This window comes from Leuciscus leuciscus (assembly GCF_965113295.1).
Source record: "Leuciscus leuciscus genome assembly, chromosome: 18".
NCBI lineage: Eukaryota > Metazoa > Chordata > Actinopteri > Cypriniformes > Leuciscidae > Leuciscus > Leuciscus leuciscus.
The window spans coordinates 18,063,078-18,083,171 of record NC_138742.1 but is presented as its reverse complement, the minus strand read 5'-3'; the positions used below and the strand labels follow the sequence as shown (position 1 = coordinate 18,083,171).

The 20,094-nt window shown below is 38.7% G+C and overlaps 1 protein-coding gene across 3 annotated transcripts in view; it reads right to left on the bottom strand.

The window, feature by feature from the left end:
• megf6a (multiple EGF-like-domains 6a) overlaps positions 1-20,094 on the bottom strand; it is a 59,628-nt gene that overhangs the window by 5,066 nt on the left and 34,468 nt on the right. For all 3 annotated transcript variants that reach the window (XM_082145462.1, XM_082145463.1, XM_082145464.1), the window contains 24 exons: positions 18,064-18,189; positions 15,378-15,500; positions 14,824-14,946; positions 13,656-13,793; positions 13,201-13,323; positions 12,928-13,050; positions 11,853-12,020; positions 11,636-11,767; positions 10,987-11,115; positions 10,668-10,796; positions 8,310-8,444; positions 8,093-8,227; positions 5,884-6,009; positions 4,303-4,434; positions 3,991-4,119; positions 2,895-3,026; positions 2,691-2,819; positions 2,485-2,613; positions 2,064-2,192; positions 1,516-1,644; positions 1,214-1,342; positions 983-1,111; positions 783-911; positions 560-691 (listed from right to left, as the gene is read on the bottom strand). In XM_082145462.1, the coding sequence (XP_082001588.1) occupies positions 560-691; positions 783-911; positions 983-1,111; positions 1,214-1,342; positions 1,516-1,644; positions 2,064-2,192; positions 2,485-2,613; positions 2,691-2,819; positions 2,895-3,026; positions 3,991-4,119; positions 4,303-4,434; positions 5,884-6,009; positions 8,093-8,227; positions 8,310-8,444; positions 10,668-10,796; positions 10,987-11,115; positions 11,636-11,767; positions 11,853-12,020; positions 12,928-13,050; positions 13,201-13,323; positions 13,656-13,793; positions 14,824-14,946; positions 15,378-15,500; positions 18,064-18,189 (3,138 nt within the window). The remainder of the gene's footprint in view (positions 1-559; positions 692-782; positions 912-982; positions 1,112-1,213; positions 1,343-1,515; positions 1,645-2,063; positions 2,193-2,484; positions 2,614-2,690; positions 2,820-2,894; positions 3,027-3,990; positions 4,120-4,302; positions 4,435-5,883; positions 6,010-8,092; positions 8,228-8,309; positions 8,445-10,667; positions 10,797-10,986; positions 11,116-11,635; positions 11,768-11,852; positions 12,021-12,927; positions 13,051-13,200; positions 13,324-13,655; positions 13,794-14,823; positions 14,947-15,377; positions 15,501-18,063; positions 18,190-20,094) is intronic.

Genomic DNA, 20,094 nt, shown 5'->3' with positions numbered 1-20,094 from the left:
CTGAAGGACAATTGTAAATTGTGTCAAAATTAATAATGATTACTACAGTCTTTGTTTAGATTTAGCTTATTTTATAAATGTAATTAATATTTTTTATGTTTAATTTTTAGGATGAAAGTATGGGACAAATCTATATATTTAAAGCATTTGAAATCTTTTTTAAGTTGAAATCTGTTAGTTTTAATACAAATCAGCACTTGTGGTATAACAATGCCTGTATACAATTACATAAAAGCATATTTGGCCTATCTGGTGTATTCATAAATTAATTATTTTTCCCCATACTGCCCTATTGTCACATGTTGAATCCTTTCTGTTCGTCTCAAACCTTTTAAAGGCCAATTCACACCGCACCGACAGACGGCAGCAGACACTTCGACAGGTTTTATCGGATCAGTGTGTTATCCCTGTCGGAGCTTGTTTTCTCCGACTGAACATGCTGAATCGGATTTAGAATGTCTGTGAAGTGACGTGCTGTAATCTGACTGTCACCGCTGGTCTGTCGGTACAGTGTGAATTGGCCATAAGATGAAAGAAGGTGTCATCATGAAGGGCACACCTGTATCACACGTGGTGCCATGGTATCCTGGAGCACAGTAACACACACCGGTGACGGGGTGACAGAGCTGGTTCACCTCAGAGCACTGGCACACCTGATTACAGTTCAGTCCAAACGTACCTGACTGACACACTTACACACACCAGCAAGATCAGTGTTTCACTCATGTGCTGTCAAAGAGATTTCACTGTAAATGTGATGAGATCTATAGATAATCACTCACTTCGCTCACAGCCGTTACCAGTGAAACCAGGCTGGCAGCCACACTCCCCGGTCACATGGTTACAGGAAGTGGCGCGAGGACAGTGGCATCGCTGAGCACATCGCTTCCCATATGAACCGGGTAAACAAACTGAAAGAGCACAAATGAGTTACGGTGGGTCTCTCAGCAGGGGGCAATTGACAGACATTGGGGGAAATTACTTTTCTCGCAGTGTGAGCCTCTCCAGCCCGCCGGACACATGCAGGTGCCAGTGATGTGATGACATGGGGCATTATGATCACACCTGCAATGCTCCTTACAGCCTGGCCCAAATAAACCTTGAGTACATGCTGATCAGAACACACAGAATGGGATTAATGTACATGTCATCTTCCTTATGGTCATTTTTTTCAGCCAACATTATGATAAGATCACCGTATGATGTTTTTTACCCGTCTCACAGCGTGTGCCCATCCAGCCTGCTGGACAGGAACACTTGCCACTCTGTCGGTCACACACGCCACCATTCTCACACTCGCATCTGTGTTGACACTTCATGCCAAAATGTCCCAGAGCACATTCTGAAAACACAAAACATAAATAGGACGTTTGGGGGGAGAAAAAAAACATTGTCACCTTAACATCTGTCAAAATAAAAATAAAAAAAATCACATGAACTTCTGCCAAACGGTTTAATGCACACTGTTATTTGAATTACTTTAAATGCTACAGTAAACGGTTTGGTCTGTCTAACCCAGTTCACAGGCCACTCCAGTCCATCCACTAAGACATGTGCAGTGCCCACTGATCCGGTCACATGACCCTCCATTCTGGCACAGGCAGTGCTGGTGACAGCCCACACCATAGCAGCCAGCTGGACACTCTGGAAACACACACACACACACATACACACACAATTCTTACCTACAATTTGTATAATAAAGACAAAGATCTCTATCTTATGAACATTCAGATGAGCATGATTCTGCAGTGTGAGAATGAGAGATAAACACATTTGAAATAAACCCAAATATAAAAATCACAACTGTAGAGTGAAAACAATAGAAAATGAGATCACATTTTACGGTCTAGGGTCTCTGGAGAACCCAAACATCCTAAATGTACACCTTACGAGAACAGCGCATCAGGTTAAAGGTAAAAATAACTGATGTTAATGCATGGACGACTGATGCGTTGGACCATTCGATGCCACCCGTTGATGCGTCGGTGAGTGGGGTGACTAAGCAATATAGTTATGTTTTTTGTGGGGGTTTGTGAGGACAGTTACATTAAAAACATCACCTTGTTCACAGCTGTTCCCTGTCCATCCTGCTCCACACTCACATCGCCCATCAGCAGGGTCACAGGTGGCATTATTGTGGCAGTTACAGGTTTGATTGCAGCCAGGGCCATAGGTGCCAGCTTCGCATGCTACAGCAAGACAAATATAATCAATAAAACTATGTTTTGTTTTTTGAAACAACAAAAGGTACTGCAATACATCCTGAAATACAGTGCCACCAGGATTCCACATCAAAGGCACATCAGGACGAGGCCTTGCCGGCATGCAAAGTGTGCCGATCCACTGACACACAAATTCAAAGCATCTGTTTTATTGCTCTATTTGTCTTTCACCTTACACGAAAGAGAGAGGGAATGCTTTGAACATGCTCCTTGTTACCATTCATTGTCATGGGATGTTGACTGCAGTAAAATGACTCACTGGTGTTGCAGAGGGGCCCGACCCAGCCGGAGGGACACTGGCAGTCTCCAGTCACGGGGCGACAACGGCCACCATTCAAGCATTGGCACTTCTGCTGGCACTCGAAACCGTGAAAGCCCTCAGGACATGCTGTTGAAGATACATTTAAACAGGTTAAATGGACTATATTTAAACATATGTAGCACATAACCAGAAATTTTTCCTACGTTTTTCACAGTACGTTCCAGTCCAGCCTGGTAAACAAGTACAGGCACCGCTCACATGCTCGCACGCTGCTTCATTCTCACACTGGCATCTGTGGCGGCAGCCCTGGCCGAAGAAACCATGGGGACACTCTGGAAAACACAACAAAAACATCAGAAAATGCTGGATTTACGTTCCCTGAAGGACATACCAATGGTTGCTCATACTTTGATCACAGCGTGGTCCTGTGTAGCCTGCATCACAATGGCACTGCCCAGTCACAGGGTCACAGCTGCCCACGCTGCTCCTGCAGTCACACGGGTTGGCACAGTTCAGCCCCCAGCGTCCCGGCTCACAAGCTGCCACAGAATATACATGCCCCATTACATCAAATAATTAATTCCCACTATGTCACGATGAGATGATCACATTACGAGTTTGAGTAAAGTAAAGAGACCAGATTTATTAAAGCAGTCAACTCGTTTACTTTAGGGTTTCCTGGCAGGCGTTTTTTTGCAACAAACTGCATGGATCCACTGAGGGAAAGAATCATTTATGCGAAGAAACCTGATGCATGTATTTGTAATGGATTGGATGGAGTGTATAGTGAGAAAGTAAATAAGGCAAAGTCACAAGCTGACTTTTCACTTCAAGTTCTTAACATTAAATATATTATTTGAAAATAAATATCAAATTATCTTTCGCAATGTATATTTAATTCCCGCAGACAAAAATGCTATGGGGGGGCTATGATGGGGCAGTGAAGAGTTGCAACATCAACATCTACGTATAAGTATGTGGCCGTCCGACTGGATATGATGTAATTCCTATTAAAATGCAGGCTGAATTATAGGTAATGAGGAATTAAATGAGGAAGCCAATGCAAAGAACGGGGCATTATGTGAGAAATTCTGGAGATGGAACACAAATCATGGAGCTTCATTTAGTGTAAACTCGAGATGTTTACATAAAAGATACATAGATATACATAACAGATCTAGGTTGACCAGTAATGGGTACAAAAGTCTGTTCCAAACACAAATCCTGAACAAGGAGTTGGGTGTGGTAGCATCTGTGGCAATGCATGAAGGACTGGATTTTGTTATTTTATGGGGCATGAAGAGGCAAGACTGGGCAGCTGCAATAATGTGACCAGGAAAGGTCAACTGGTCCTGTAGGACAGCTCAGTCTTATGTTGAAGAGAAGCTGTCTGACATCCATTTGACATTATCACTGAAGTGCTGTCTCATATTTAGTATGGTCTCATTCACTCTAAGTTCTAGACATGGAACTATCTAATCTGTGACTTAAGTGTGACCTTACCTTTTGCGCAGTTGGGCCCTGTCCAGCCATCTTTACAAACACAGAGACCCGTCACGTGTTGGCAATGCCCACTGTTTTCACAGGAACAGCGCAACTGGCAGCTGAGGCCAAAGTATCCATCTGGGCAGACTGATTAAAAAAAATGCTAAATTTGCCACCATGTGAATTATATCAACAGAAAAAATCTGTTTTTCGATCTTGCATTTGAAAACAGAAATACAAATGTAATTACAAACTCATGACATATGTCTGGTATTGAACAGAGGTTTGATGATGAATTAAGATTATATAAATGAAAGATTAAAATGTTACCATTCTGACAGAGATTTCCCATGTATCCCGGCAGACAAATGCAGGTGCCGTTTTGCCGATCACACACTCCACCATTATCACAGGAAGGACACAACTCTGCACATCCCAGTCCCCAACGGCCCTCTTCACACTCTTAACATAAAGTTATAGAATAAAGTTTATAATTTACCGCATGTCGTTCCAAATCTGTACGCATTTCTTTCTTGTGCAGAACACAAAAGAAGTTATTTTGAAGAACTCAAACTAACACTAACACTGGACTTTCATTGTAAAAATATACATTTCTCCAAATATCTTCTTTTATGTTCCACAGAAGAATGAAAGTCATACAGTTGAGGAATAAATTATAGCAGAATTTTAATTTTTGGGAAAACTATCGTTCTATTTTTACCACATAAGAAAAATCATGCTTTGGTAAATCATAATTATGACCTAAAAGACATCATTATGAGATTGAAAAGTAGAAATTCTAACACGTTAGTCAAAATTGAGTCATTATGACATGAAAAGCCGCATTTATGGCACAATTAACTTTGTTATGATGTCCTGTTAATTTGTCCTATGTCCATAATTTAAACTTTTTGTCAATTTCAAAATGATCTCATAATTACGACTTAGTATGTCATACTTTCAACTTTTTTATCTCATAATTATGAAGGTTTATCTCATAAATTAGATTTACCAAAGCATGATTTCTTTTTTCTTATGCGGCTAAAATGGGCTTCCTACTACATATTATTCAAAATGTAAAATAACATAGCATGATGTCAATACATGAACTGATATAACCAAATAATCCAAATAAGGGGTAAAAGCTGTTAATCTTATTCATACTTACAGGCATGTAAACATGGGAGTCCTGACAGCATCACAGCACACCTCACATTTAACCTCTCATACACACACACACACACACACACACACACACACACACACACACACACACACTGACACACACACACACACACACACACACACACACACACACACACACACACACACACACACACACACTCAGCTGGAAGCCACTAACTGTTCATTAACAGCTAATAGTTGTCTCTGGCTTGTTAACTAGCTCTTCACTCCTCTCTTTCTGGAATGCGTCTCATGATGTCCTTGTGTATTTGAGAATGAACTCCTCTAATGGATTGGCCCGTAAGGAGGGATATATTACCAGAGTTATGTCTGTGATCTTTGGCTTAGCAAATTGTGGCTAATAATAGACCTCCAAAAACACAGCAATTTCTCCCCTCTAAACTACCTCATCCACTCCACTCCAGAACAGAATGAAAAGTCATTAATGGCATAACGATTTTCATCTCTCTTAGACGTGTAGAGTGAGGAGAGAAGCTGAGGTCAGCTTGTTTAATACTGTTCAGATGAAGCACCATGTAAAATGATGATTCCAGATAAATTTGGGATAAGTGAATATGATGGTTCACTAGCAAACTCGCTCTAAACTATTTGATAGTATTAAATGACTCTCTGTTTTTGGTTTCTTTTTTCTTTTCTTTTCTTTTTTCTTCTTTTTTTTCCCCTACTTTGCAGCACTTCTTGATCTCTAGTGCTGTTTTTCCTTACCTTCCGCGCAGTGTTCCCCTGTCTGCCCAGCGGGACAGTGACATTGCCCGGTCACTGAGTCACATGGAGCTCCATTACAGGCACAAAACTGTGAGCATCCAACTCCAAACTGTCCCACAGGGCACACTGTAAAATATAGTACATCGGTTCTTACAGATGAAACAGTGTAAATGACTCTTAATACTGCTTGTTTGTCTGATCTCCTTTTTTAAGAAGGGTATTTAGGAGTGTTTTTTTCCCCCAAAATGTTTTAGGATTTTAAGGTTAAAATTAACATAATAAATATGTTTAATGCAATATTTTTTTAACACGTTGCTTTGTAATGATAATTACTGTGAAAAATCTTTTACAAATAAATCAAAATCGTATTATTAATCATAATGTTCATGGACCCAGATTTTACATGGGCCACACAGTCTACTGAGCATCAAGAGTAATGAACTGACAGGTCAAGCAACTACAGGCTACGAGTAAAAAAGGCAAGCCAAAGCGACTCTCTTCACAGCCTGTTGTTCCTAATTGATGGCAGACGTAGCACTCTGATCGTTTAATGACTTCCAGGCTGTGGGGTTTGACTGCCAGCTCAGTGTTTCTGCTGAAATATTCGGGATATTTCCGCACCCCCTGCCAAGTGGAGTGGACTGGGGCATGAAGGCTGCTGGGGTTCTGCACATCATGGCAGCAGGACAGTTTTGTTTTATACTCATAAAAAAAGGCATTTATACATATCAACTCAAGCAACTGAATGTCACCTGGCCCGGATATCATTATTAAATAAAAGTGTGCAAGTTTCAAGCAGGACCAACTTCGATTTTGAACTTTCTTACCTTGAAAATGACTTAACATTTTCACCCCAAAAAAGTCTTAATTTAGTTTTACATGGCCATTTTCAAACATTTCTGACCCTTTGTATTAAACAAGTTGGTTTTGCCAACGTTTTGATGTAAACTGACCCCTTTTTGCAACTTATTTTTACAATATGGTTACCATTTTGTTCATGTTCATAGTTTGAGAATGAGAGTGTGTATGCAACCTCTCTACATTGGCATCTGGCAAATTTGGAAAACAATGGGGGTTTTTTTAAACGGGTTTTTGGTGAAAAGCCTGACATAAAGTCTGTGGTTAACAAAACTCAAGATATTTTCACGTTTCATTTTACGACATAAAAGACGTCAGTACATATTCCCTTGAGATTTTTTTTCAGTTTTCTTGAAAAAGGCAAGTCATGCAACTGTGATTTAGTTAGCCTACGTTTAGCTTTATACTTCTGCCAATTGTATTTAGGCTTCAAAATTCATAACTCATAAAAGTAGTTCATTTGTGAAGATTATTGTCACGATGTGTTAATGTCTTGTGTCAGGACTTTTGTGCTATTTCCTGTCTTGTGCCATGTTTTGTAGTTTTTCATGTTGATTAGTCTCGTATGTCTTGTTAGTTCCCTTGGTTACTCTTGTGTGTTCGCATGACAATCAAGCACACACCCCTTGTTACCTTGATAGCCTGTGTATAAATAGCCCTTGTGTTTCTCTTGTGGTTTGTCAGTCGTTGTTTGCTGTACCATGTTCCTGTCCTGAGTTTCTTTGTTTGCCCTGGATTACCTGTTTGTATTGTTATTAAAGTAGTGCTTGCATGAGGATTCTCTCTCCGCTTCGTCCCTGCCTCATTGTTACAATTATGATGATGAACCAAACTTTTGCTGGTCATGTTTTTTGTCGAAGGAACCAGGGTGATGCTAACTTCCAGATTGGCCTACAAAAATATGTCATCACTGCATCACTCTATTCTAACAATGCATGATTAAACTGTTAGTTTTAGCATTAATTATGTGCATTGAGCATTGTTTTTCCCTGCTGACCATTTCAGAACTGACTTGCGACCTCCACATAGTTCATCAAACTTTCACAAGGCCAGGAAAATTCCTGTTATCCATGATATTTTAAAATCTGTTTTGTAACATGCTGGGCTTGAATATTCTAGATCTTTCAATAGAGTGAAATACAGGATCATATCCACACATCCAGCAGGCCAGGAGATAAAGGTATTTCCATCAGTGTTTGGCAGCTGTGTTTGGCCTGGCCCCCTCATGTTATTCGTACTGTCAAACACTAGTCCAGCGTAACTTACACAATGACTCTCAGAGATGGCCATAAATCCACTTTTATGGAAACTCTTCTAACACTGTTCCAGCAAATACATGACTTAAACTCACCTTGTTCGCAGTGTTCCCCGTGAAGACCTGCTGGGCACTGGCGCTGACATTGTCCGGTCATGTGATGGCAAGACACTCCCAATGGACACAGGCATTTTGATTTACATCCTGGACCATAGTATCCACTATCACACTCTAAAAAGCAAAGAACAACAGATAAAACATATTTCTCACACACAAGCTGTCAATCCAGTGAATTGTACTTCCCTGAACTGACCTAGGTCGCAGGTCTTGCCTTGATAGCCATGCTTGCACACACATGTTCCATGACGTCGATGGCACTCAAGCGTGTTCTGCTGCACGCATTGACACTCCGACGAGCAGCCAGATCCATACGACCACTTGGGGCAAGCTGGAAAAGACATTGTGTAGGACATTCTGTTATAACCAAGAGAACCATCAGATGTTAAAATGATAACATGATTAACACAAATAGGAAATGTTCCTGGATCATCATCTTTGTAGGTTCTGGAACAACAATCAACTGAATCAATATATCAATGAATTAATATATCAATTTAGGTTTAAACCACACTGAAAATCAGAAATCTGGGAATCTAATTTGAACCTGGTTTGAATTTTTATTTTATTTTATTTTTTAGGATTTATCTATTTTAAATGACGAAACATTTATGACAGACACTCTTAAAACCCCTTATTTTGTATTTAGTGCAACAACAATCACTAATCAAACAAGCACATTTGTGACAATGTTCATGTGACTCTTTCACTGAAGTAGTCTTTCACTGAAGCTTAAGATGGTCTTTGGATCATCTCAAATCATGCAGGAGAACATGATTATCAGGTTTAACAAAAACTTGGGCTACATTTTATTTTTCAATAGTCCACTTTAGACATTCTACTAACTATAAGTAACTCTTTCTACTAACTATAAGTAACTACATGTCAACTGGCATCACTGAATCATTTTCCTGTTTTCACTGTAAAGCTGCTTTGAAACAATCTGTATTTTATAAAGCACTATATAAATAAAGTATAAAAAATAAATATAAAAGTGACTTGACTTGACTTGAGTACAAGTAACTGTTAGGTTAGGGTTAGGGTATAGTAGTATATGTTGCTACAGTATGTACTTGCAAAGCTAATTATATTCAGTAGAATGTCTGTTGGGGGACCATCAAAATAAAGGGCCCTATTTTAACGATCTGAAACGCAAGTATCAGGGGTGGTGTGGCGCAATGGATAAGACACATGCCTTTGGTGTGAGAGACCCGGGTTCGAATCCACTGTGAGACACCAATGTGTCCCTGAGCAAGACACTTAACCCCTAGTTGCTCCAGAGGCGTGCGACCTCTGCCATATAGCAATTGTAAGTCGCTTTGTATAAAAGCGTCAGCTAAATGAATAAATGTAAATGTAAATGTAAGTATCAAGCGTGAAACGCAAGTAACTTTGTGGGCGGGTCTTGGGCGCTGTTGCTATGATACCGGCAGGATAAATGACTCTTGCGCCCGACGCAAATCTAAAATGGGTTGGTCTGAAGTAGCTTCATTATTCATAGGTGTGGTTTGGGCATAACGTGAAATAAACCAATCAGAGCGACATCTCACATTCCCTTTAAGAGCAGGCGCGCTTGTTCCATGTCGGATTGCTATTATAACGGCAGATTTGCCAGGCGCGCGCCAGCTGAGGAGACCGACGTGACATTGGGGATGGGAGAAACACACCCAAATTAGCTTTGGTTAAACAGGCGTATAATAATTTGGGTAAATGTGTAAGCTAGATTCATGCCTATTTTTCACATCTTCATGGACACAACAAGATCACATCCCTCGTGTGTTAATATTTTTCCTTGTAATAATGTATGATTTGCAAAAATGAAAACTGCTGCTTCTGTATAGATGAGAGAATCAAAGTGTATGTGCGTTGTGCACACACTACATTGATTATGGCCAAGCATGCGCCCTTAAAATAGCATATGAATAACATGCGCAACGCGCCACTGACTTTAGACTAGGTTTTTCCTGGTCAGTGGTGGAATTGTTTTCTAAACCTGCAAAATAGCACCAGGGAACGTTTGCGCCGGAACACGCCTCTTCTTTGCGCTGAACCGCCCCGGGGAGCGCAAGTTCATTCCCAAGTTTACAGACGTGCGTCTGTGTAGGGAAAAGTCCGCTGTGCGCGGGCGCAAAATAGGAATGATACATGCGTCGGTGTACAAAGTCAATTGCGCTGGGTGCAAGATAGGGCCTAAAGTGTTTGCCGATATTTAGCAGACAGTCTACTAAGACTCTAATGAATGGTAGCTGACATGTAGTTGCAAAGTTACTTATAGTTAGTAGAATGTCTAAAGTAGACTACTGAAATAAAGTGTTACCCAAACTTGTATTATATATTTGTATTTGTGGTCTCAGACTTTTGGACCCCACTGTCCCTCTCCCTTTGATTTTATGGTTATGGTTTGGAACAGGATTAGGGATTTGATTGCTTCACAGGAATGTTGTGTCCAGAAAAGGATGTTGATCCAGGAACATGTCCTACTTGGGTAAATCACTCTGTGTAAGTATCTCCGGTAGTTTATGTCACTGTCTGTGTGATATACTGCTGGACTTACGAAGGTGACAGAACCTGCCGTAGAGACCTGGATCACACAGGCAGGCTCCATATGTGCGGTGACAGCGGCCGTTATTGGCACAGTTACATTTCTTGTTGCAGTGCTTTCCATATAGTCCCTTTGGACAACCTAAATCACAGAGAGTAAAAACTAAACATTTTACCTTTAATTCACAGATTAACATCAACTAAAATCATCAGCTGTAAATTGAGATATAAAACACAGGCCATATTTCATATAAACATACCAACAGTAATTGGAACATCAGATTTGGCACAGATACGATTTAATTTTACGCTGTAATCTGGCAGTCACTCACCGTCCTGGCACAGGTCTCCACTGACTCCAGGTGGGCAGCGGCACTTCCCGCTAATCGGGTCGCAGGTGCCACCGTTTTTGCACTTACAAAAGAAAGAACAGTTTCTACCAAATGTTCCCTCTGGACAGGCTAAAATGGACAAAAGAAAGTGTTATTTCGTACTAAGTAAATATGACAACTATAGGCCTACACTACTGTTCAAAAGTTTGGGTTTAGGGTTAGGAAATTAATACTTATTCAGCAAGGGAACATTAAATTGATCAAATGTGGCAGTAAAACATTTATAATATTACAAAAGATTTCTATTTTAAATAAATGGTGTTCTTTTGAACTTTTTATTCATAAAAAAAATCCTGGAAAACAATTATCAAGGTGACATTGATAATAATAATAAATGTTTCTTGAGCACCAAATCAGCATTTTAGAATGATTTCTGAAGGATCATGTGACTGAAGACATGAGTAATGATGCTGAAAATTCAACTTCACCATCACAGGAATGAATGACATTTTAATATACAGTACATTAACAGCTAATTTAAAATGTATATGTATTTTTGATCAAATAAATGCAACCTTGGTGAAAAAAATCTTACCGACCCTAAACTTTTGAATAGTAGTGTATGTTTCACACTACATAATGGACACACTTTGGTTACAGATGATCGCTGTCCAACCATCTGGGCAGTCACAGCCATCTGTGTCAATGTTACACAGTCCTCCGTTAGAGCAGTCGTCACACGTCAGGCTGCAGTCATGGCCAAATGTCCCATTCAAACACACTGCGATGGACAAGACAAACGTAAGATTAATAAGAAGCAAGCCCCACTAATAATAAACCAAGACACTTGAAAAAAAACAACACACTAAATTTCTCAGAGAGGGTGCTCTCTGCACGCAGCTCTCCAAAACGGTCTTCCTCATAGTCGTGATAGCGCTCCAGGGGTTGTGGGTAGTCCTGGAGGAGAGTGAGATGAAGGAGAGGTCTCTCAACCACCACTGGACTGGACAATTCCTCAACTGCTCTCTCCAGGGCTACACAGAGAAACAGATATATTGACATCAATGTTGTCTTGCTGTTACAACAACTATATCATACTGAATAGGTTTATCAGCTGGCTGGACACTGTGCTTCTTATTAGACAGATATTTTTCAAATACCAAATAAAATTATTCAGATCTTTATTCGGATCCCCATGAGGTTCCAAAGAGTGGTTGCGAGTCTTCCAGGGGTCCATAAGACAATATTAAATATATTGAAAACATATATAAAAAAACAAATATGTACATAGAATATTGATTTTTCATTTCTGATTACTTCATTATGTGAGACAAAAGGTTATGGACTGTTGGAAATCATACCAGAACTATGTAGGAAATTAGGTAAACAGGTTAGCTTTAATTTTACAAAATTAGTACATAACTCTCTGGAATACTCGACTAGGATTGGTCAGTCGATTCTGAGGTCAAATATTTTTGTATGATGACATTTCCCTTCCAACCAATCACCTACACTGTGTTAGTTTGGAAGCTTTCACAGTCTCTTTCTCATATAAAAAAAATAATAATAATAATAATAATAATAAATAAATAAATAATAATAATAAAAATAAATAAATACATTTTTTAAATAAATAAATAAAATAAAATAAAAATTGTACTGTATGTATTCATTTATTTAATTACTTCTTGTCAAGTATCCCTGAAATAACTGGATAATGTACAGTCAGCAAGTCATTGCAAAAAAAACCCCTTCATAATCTAAGTGATGCTGCACCTGATCACTTAGGGTTTATTTTGCAACGATGACCATATGGCTGTACATATCCGACCACAGAATGTGTCTAACCAATCAGAATCAAGTAATCTAAATAGCTGTATAAAGCAAACCTAATGCATAGCAAATAACTAATACCCACTGTGACCCCCACAGTGTACTTACAGATGCAGGAATGTCTATCGTCAGCGAGCCGGTTTCCAAACTGACAGAAGCAGTGATAGGAGCCAGCGGTGTTCTGACAAATGTGCTCACAGCCCCCATTATCAGACAGACACTCATCCACATCTACACACCAGCAGAAAACACAACGCTCTTAGACAATGTGACTGCCCTGTGATGTAACTAGGGCTGATTTCATTATAGCATTGCCAGTAACTGATATATCTCCTCGCTCTTCTTTAATAGTCGATCTGTAATAAACAGGTTGTGATGTACCGTCACATCCACATCCATCTGCATTGAGTCTGTATCCTGCCCTGCAGTAGCACTCATAACCTCCAGCGTAGTTTGTGCAGTCCTGCTCACAGCATGAAGTTCCCTCCTCACATTCTTCCAGATCTACAAGACAAATAAAAGCAGCACAGGAAGCGAGGCCATGAGCCATTGGTGTGTATTAGGACTCTGTAGACCGGGTATTTACATAAGCACAATTCCAGTTCTGAAGAGAGAACCTTCAGGGCACAGCCAGAAAAACACAAGACCTAAAACTGCTGAGATCCAGCTGGCAGACATTCGCTTTTGCAGGAAATAGTCGTTCATTTTGTTTGAGGAATGATGATTTTAAAGGTTTATCAGTGCAGCTGGATGCACGCTGAGGCCAAGAGATAGATTTCATTGGAGTTATTCTGTAAAACTAATTTATGTATCTGTCTGTACACCTGCACACTCACCCAAACAGGTTTTGAGGTCCTCTGCGAGCTGATAACCCTGGTTACAGCTGCAGACGGGTCCGAGTGCACCGTGCTGACAGTGGTGCGAACAGCCACCGTTATCAGAGTCACAACTGTTAACAATCTCCATTTCAATACCTACAGGAAAGTGAATGATTCATTGGAACAATTGTTTAAAAAAACTAAAATGATTATGAACACTTTAAAATAGCATGAATCTCACTGCATTAGATAACAAATATCAAACTTTGTGTCATTTATTTCAAAGTTGTCACTTTTTGGTTTTCAAATGTTAGTGGAATATGTTCATATTTAGTGTAGTTAATCTCATGTCCAGTGCTAGGCCAATCTTGCTGATATGGATACCAATAACTCCACTACCAGTACATTTATTTGTTTATTTAATTCAAGTAAAATTATTACAGCCAATCTCCTATACTGTGCTAGTTTCATAATAAAATTTCATAAGAAGAGAAAAGAAATCTGATAGCAAGTGCTAGGCCAATATCACTGATATTGATTCAAAATTGAATAGCCTAAACTGCAAATGTTCAACAAACAATCTTTGTGTATTATGTTATAACAACGATTACAGAACATGAGGAATTTTAACTTAACGTTTTTTTTTTATGTTTTGTGCATGTACAGATAGTTCCTATTCTATTCACTATACAGTTCAGCTTTGTCATTTTGAAGCTTACTTTATGAATTATTTTCTTGCTGAATAAATCAAACACATTACCGTTTAAAAGTTTAGGTTAGAAAGACATTTTTATTTAGCAAGTACGCATTAAATTGATCAATGTGTTAACAAAGACATTTATAATGTTACAAAAGTTTTCTTTTATTTCAGCTTTCCCAACACAGGAATAGAAAAAACAGAAAACAGTTATATTAAACTAATAATATTTCACAATATTACAGTTTTTTTTACCGTATTTTTGATTTAATAAATGCAGTCTTGATGAGCAAAGACTTCTTCGTTAAAACTCTTACCAACCCCAAACTTTTAATTGGTAGAGTAGTTAAAGTTTATCCACAAGCAGGATCGATACTACATTATAAAAAGTATCAATACTTCAGACTTGTCTCACCCATCCCTACTTTTTGGGACCACTGGGGTTCAGTGAACCGTGCTCAGAAGTGAATTAAGAGAAAGTTAGCTCACGGTAGCATTTCCTGCCGTCAGAGCCCAGCTCATATCCTGGTTTGCAGAAGCAGGAGAAAGAGCCCGGGGTGTTCCGGCAACTGTGAGCGCATGCCGCCAGTCCCGTGTCACACTCATCAACATCTGAAACACACCAATTACAAGTTCCTGATGACATGTCACCTTTTTCTACTTATACAGAGATCTACTTAGACGAGAATTCACTTTGGATTTGTTGAGTCAGAAAACAGAAATTTCTTCAATGAATATCAATGAGTGCAACCCCTCAAGCTCTAACTGACTCCATCATGGCCTTGAGAGTGGAAAGCTCTGCTCACTGTCTCCCTCTCCAGTCCTGGCCAGCGTTGAGAAGATGAGCCATGTTCTACAGTTTTCAGCTATCTAATTAAAGACAGTGCTTCCACTGTTCTCACACCATGGGAAAGAAATTTCTTTAAAAACTTTGGAAAAAGAGGATCCAGCAGTTGAGAAACCCTTTAATACTTTCCATGACAGCGTAACTGAACCCTAGCAAGGTGGGAAGGCCCTTCACTGCTGCTGTCAGAAGCTTTTACCTTCACAGTTCTTCTGGTCCGGGGCCAGCGTGAAGCCTTGGTGACAGCTGCACACAGCATGACCGGCATCACTGCGACATGAGTGCACACAGCCGCCGTTCCTCTCCGCACATGGGTTCCTCACTGAAACACATGCCATTTGAGTCAGATCGTATAAGTCATTTTACTGGCTGTCTCCCTCACGCACACAAACTCTCATTATCTTGTCAACACAGTCCATGTAATACACATACATAATTCCTGCTTTCTGAATTCCCTACTTGCCTCAGTCACGTTATGACATAAAACACATCATACAACGCAATTTTGAGACCCTTTGGAGGACAGATTCTATCCAAAATAAATATATAAAAAAATATTTTTAACATATAGCGTGATATACTGTACTACATCAGGGAGAAACAAATATTGCCAGGTTTATGACTGCTATAAACTTACTTTTCAACACATTTTTATAGGTTTGGGTGAGCAAATCGTTGACGATTCGAGGCCTTGGCCTACCATTTAAATACCATGAATATGATATTTATTGCTGAATGCTGATATACAGTACAACAGCTCTGAACTGTTTCATTTAGCTTGTCTGTGTTTGTGCATTCCAGATGTTAAGGTGACTCTTTCTACACATCACATAATTACGCCAATCGTTTGTCTTAATGAGTGAATCATTGATTTGTTGGCTCAACCAATTCATTCAAAAACACTGATAACATTGAGGACTGGAACAAATGACTCCCTGTATGCGTCCAAATATACCTCCTTTCTTACTATATAGTAGATAAAAAACAGTATGTGAAAAGAGTATGTCTGACTTCATAGTATTCATAAAACAGCAGGTGAAAATGACAGCGACTTTATGAATGATCTTATGAATGACTTTGAGCAAGTCATTGAATCATTCACTCAAGCGATTTGTCAAAAAACATGGATTCACTTAGCAAAGGAGCTTCTGTGTTCTACTCATAGACATGCAACCATTAATTCTGCTTTGGCCTTTGTGTTGAACTATTTTTAAAAAAGACAAAGAGCTGACAATATGTCCCTTAAATCGAAGTTACTCATTATTAACTGATTGTTTATTTAAAGCAGTATTGCAATGCTGTTTTCCTGAATATCAGTAATTATTTTTCAATGCAGAAGTAAACCATTTCCCTGTGAATGTGCAAGACTTCCGACTCATTAGCTGCTAAATAAATAGAAGAATAAAGTGCAAATTATTTGCTCTACAAATCAGTGTGTTTATGATTACGATAACATTAAAATAGAAGCCAGAAGCCTTGCACATGCAAGTTAAAAAAGCTTTTACATTGAACATAAGATGGATATTGTAATAGGTTTTGTATTGATTGATTCAGAACAACAGTGTGTGAAATTGCTTGAAAATGTAATGCAGCATATGTTGCTTATGACATATACTGTATGATATAGTCTTTATATCATATGTTTAATTGATATAAACATATATATCATTGTCTTTAAGTAAACTAACAAGTACAAATACTTTTATCCCAGGACTCATCTGTACTTTGATCACAACAGTTTGAAAACAGTAAAATTACAATGTTTTCCATTTGCCGAATTGAACTCTCCACACTCTCTCGTGACCACACTGATGCATGGAAGGTTTTTTTTTTTTTTTTGGCTATGTCTTACAGTTACACAATGAGATACACATTCTCTTTCTCCCTCCTTCTTTCTCCTTGTCTTCACCTAACTCTCAGGGGCAAGACTTCATAGGGGAACAATTGTATCTGGTGAGTATCAGGACATTGGATTTGTGTGGTAGTGTAGATTGAATATGAATTTTGGCAGACACACTGGAATTGACACAGTGTCCGCCAAGATGAGGATGCTATCGCCTGAATAATATAAGTTTCTCTCAGTGAAAACTGCTGTTTAAAGCAGGCCAAAAATGCACATAGGTTTAAGAAATTGCTGTTCAAGTGACTCACACTGCAAGGTCTGAAGTTCTGGTTATGACACACTAGTCTAACCTTATTTGAATTCAGTCAGGACTGATACACAGATGCCCTCTTCTGCAACCTTCAAGTCGCCAAATCAGTGGCCAATATCTCAGAGAAAACAGCACATCTGGGTTTTAGTGTTTTGATCAGTTTCTTTAGCTTCTACCTTTCTACCAAGAACCCTTTCATCCACACGTCCAAAAGCTACATACTGACTTTATGACACAGTTTTAGACCAAAGGTTTTCCTACTTTCATCCTCTTGTCAGCATGCTCTTTGATTAACGGCATGTGATATGCACTGCCGGGACATTTTATGGACAACGTAATGAACATAACAAAACTTTCAAAAGGTAAAGAGTTTAAATAAGTGCTTCTATACCCTGCTGAAATAACCATCTTACACCAACATGAATTTCCATACTGGTCCAGACTGGTTAACGCTGATCTGGTGCTGGTTTTAGATGGGGGCACCAATATCCAAAACATATATTATATGTTTGATTTCTGACTACTGTACTAAAGGCTACTAGACAAATCATGAAGTTTTGTCAACAACATTATATCAACTATATAGTAAGTTGAACATGAAGCCTTGCTATTTTGAAACAGCAAAAACAAGCACCATCTGAAGTTAATTTTGGTTTAAACTAAACATTGAGCACCACCAAGTCCAGCCACGGTTATGAGATTTAGATACATGAGTAGAAGAGCAAGACTCACATCTGCACGTCTTGCCATCAGTTGTGAGCTGGTATCCGCGTCTGCAGCGGCACTGGAAGTGAACGGGAGAAAGCTGGACACATTCATGCTCACAGCCTCCATTATTCACTGCACAGGATTGGACAGCTGAGGGGAGGGAACAGAGAAATGACAGGGAATTGACAGTTAACAGCCAAACAATTCCAAAAAATAATAATTATAATCAAAATAATCATAAACGTATTTATTTGTGAATGAATTTCTATGCATTAAAATTCAAACAATTCCTGTAAGGCTTTTTTTTTTTAAACGCTTTAATAAGATCTTGCAGCATAACACATGAAACTGAAAAACAAATGTATTATTCTTGGGAGAAAATAATACAAAACTGTCAGTGCTTTGTTTGCATTAGAGTGCACTCACTTTATATAACATTTTGTGGTAGCACCTTTGGCTTTAATTACATCAGTAATTCTGTTTGGATTGGACTCCCTTAACACAGGACATCTGGATTTTCCCATTTTATCCCTCCTTTTCGTGCAGAAAAGTTCAAATCGCGAGAAGACTTCCAGTTCACAGCCCGGTGTGGGTCAGTTCACAGATTTGTTACAGAGCTGAAGCCTGACCACTGACACGGTCACCATTTCCAGGAAACTGATCTTACTTTTTTAAATAGTTTCCTGCTTCAGCTGGATGTGTGATTTGAATGCTTACTGTATTGTCATTCATTTCAGCTTTCTGGCAGAAGGCAACACGTTTTGTACCAAAATATCTTAATTTGATGTCAGATGAGCAATGATTTATCTTAGAACATGACATGGAATTTGCTTGCATTTATATAATGTTATAACCTATTGGATATTACTTAAGGTGAAATATTCTGATATGATTAAATTTTATTTCAAAGAAAGAGTGTAGATTTTAATATTTACTTTTATTAAAATTACCAGTGTATTGTCACATTCTGTTATTGTTTCTGTTTCATTTTCATGGAATTCTAGTTTGATTCTCATTGTTTCATGTTTCCTTTGTTCCCACTTGTCTTTGGTTGTCATGGTTATTCATTGTTTGATTGATTTCTCACACCTGTTCCTTAGTTAGATCGTTAGCTCACTCTGTATATATTGCCCTCAGTTTAGTTTACTCATTGTCTGGTGTTGTTTGTGTATTGTGCACACTGTTTATTCTCTTGTTTTTACATCCTCTTGGCTTACCTTGTCTTCTTCTTGAACCAAATGTTACATGTAGATTAAAATATTTTATTAATGTTAGATTTTAATATCCACTCTTTGAAGAAATTATTTCTCTGATAATAGAAGAGAATGTGGAATAATCATTGAACGGCCTTGTCAAAAGCATTCTTCACAGTAATTATCCAAAATAGTACCAAGCAATTTATTTTCAAAACCTGAATCATTTAGTGATTATAAAATAGTTCACTTTAAAAGGATTTTTTCTTTGATGACTGATATGAAGTTTGGATGGAAAACATACTCAAGTGTTTGGATTGTGATGCTTGGCAATGTTGTCATTCTTCTGTTTTCCTCAGGACAGAAACCAATCATAATATTCAGTAAAATACTACTAAATAACATATTTCTGCACCATTTAAAAACTATTTGGTGTGGTGATATGAGAACGGTCTGTGGGAATGTTTGTGGTTGATAACTGACATTGGACTGAAAACCACTCTAAATGACCAGTAATCTAATCTGTAATCTCAGAACATTAATGCCTAGCATGATGCTTCTGAAGTAAATCCTGAGTAGTTCCGATTAAAGACTGATCCATTGATTACTCTTTCGTTATCTCTTCTCTAATGATGCAGCTGAGGCAGATGATGTCCTTCAGTGGCCTTTCAATTCGTCTCCACTGGAACAAATGGCCTTAAAGGGTTAGTTCACCCAAAAATGAAAATTCTGTCAGTAATTACTCACCCTCATGTTGTTCCAACCGCGTAAGACCTTTGTTCATCTTCGGAACACAAATTAAGATATTTTTGATGAAATCTGAGAGCTGATCACTTCTCCATAGGCTGCTAGGTGGCCCAAA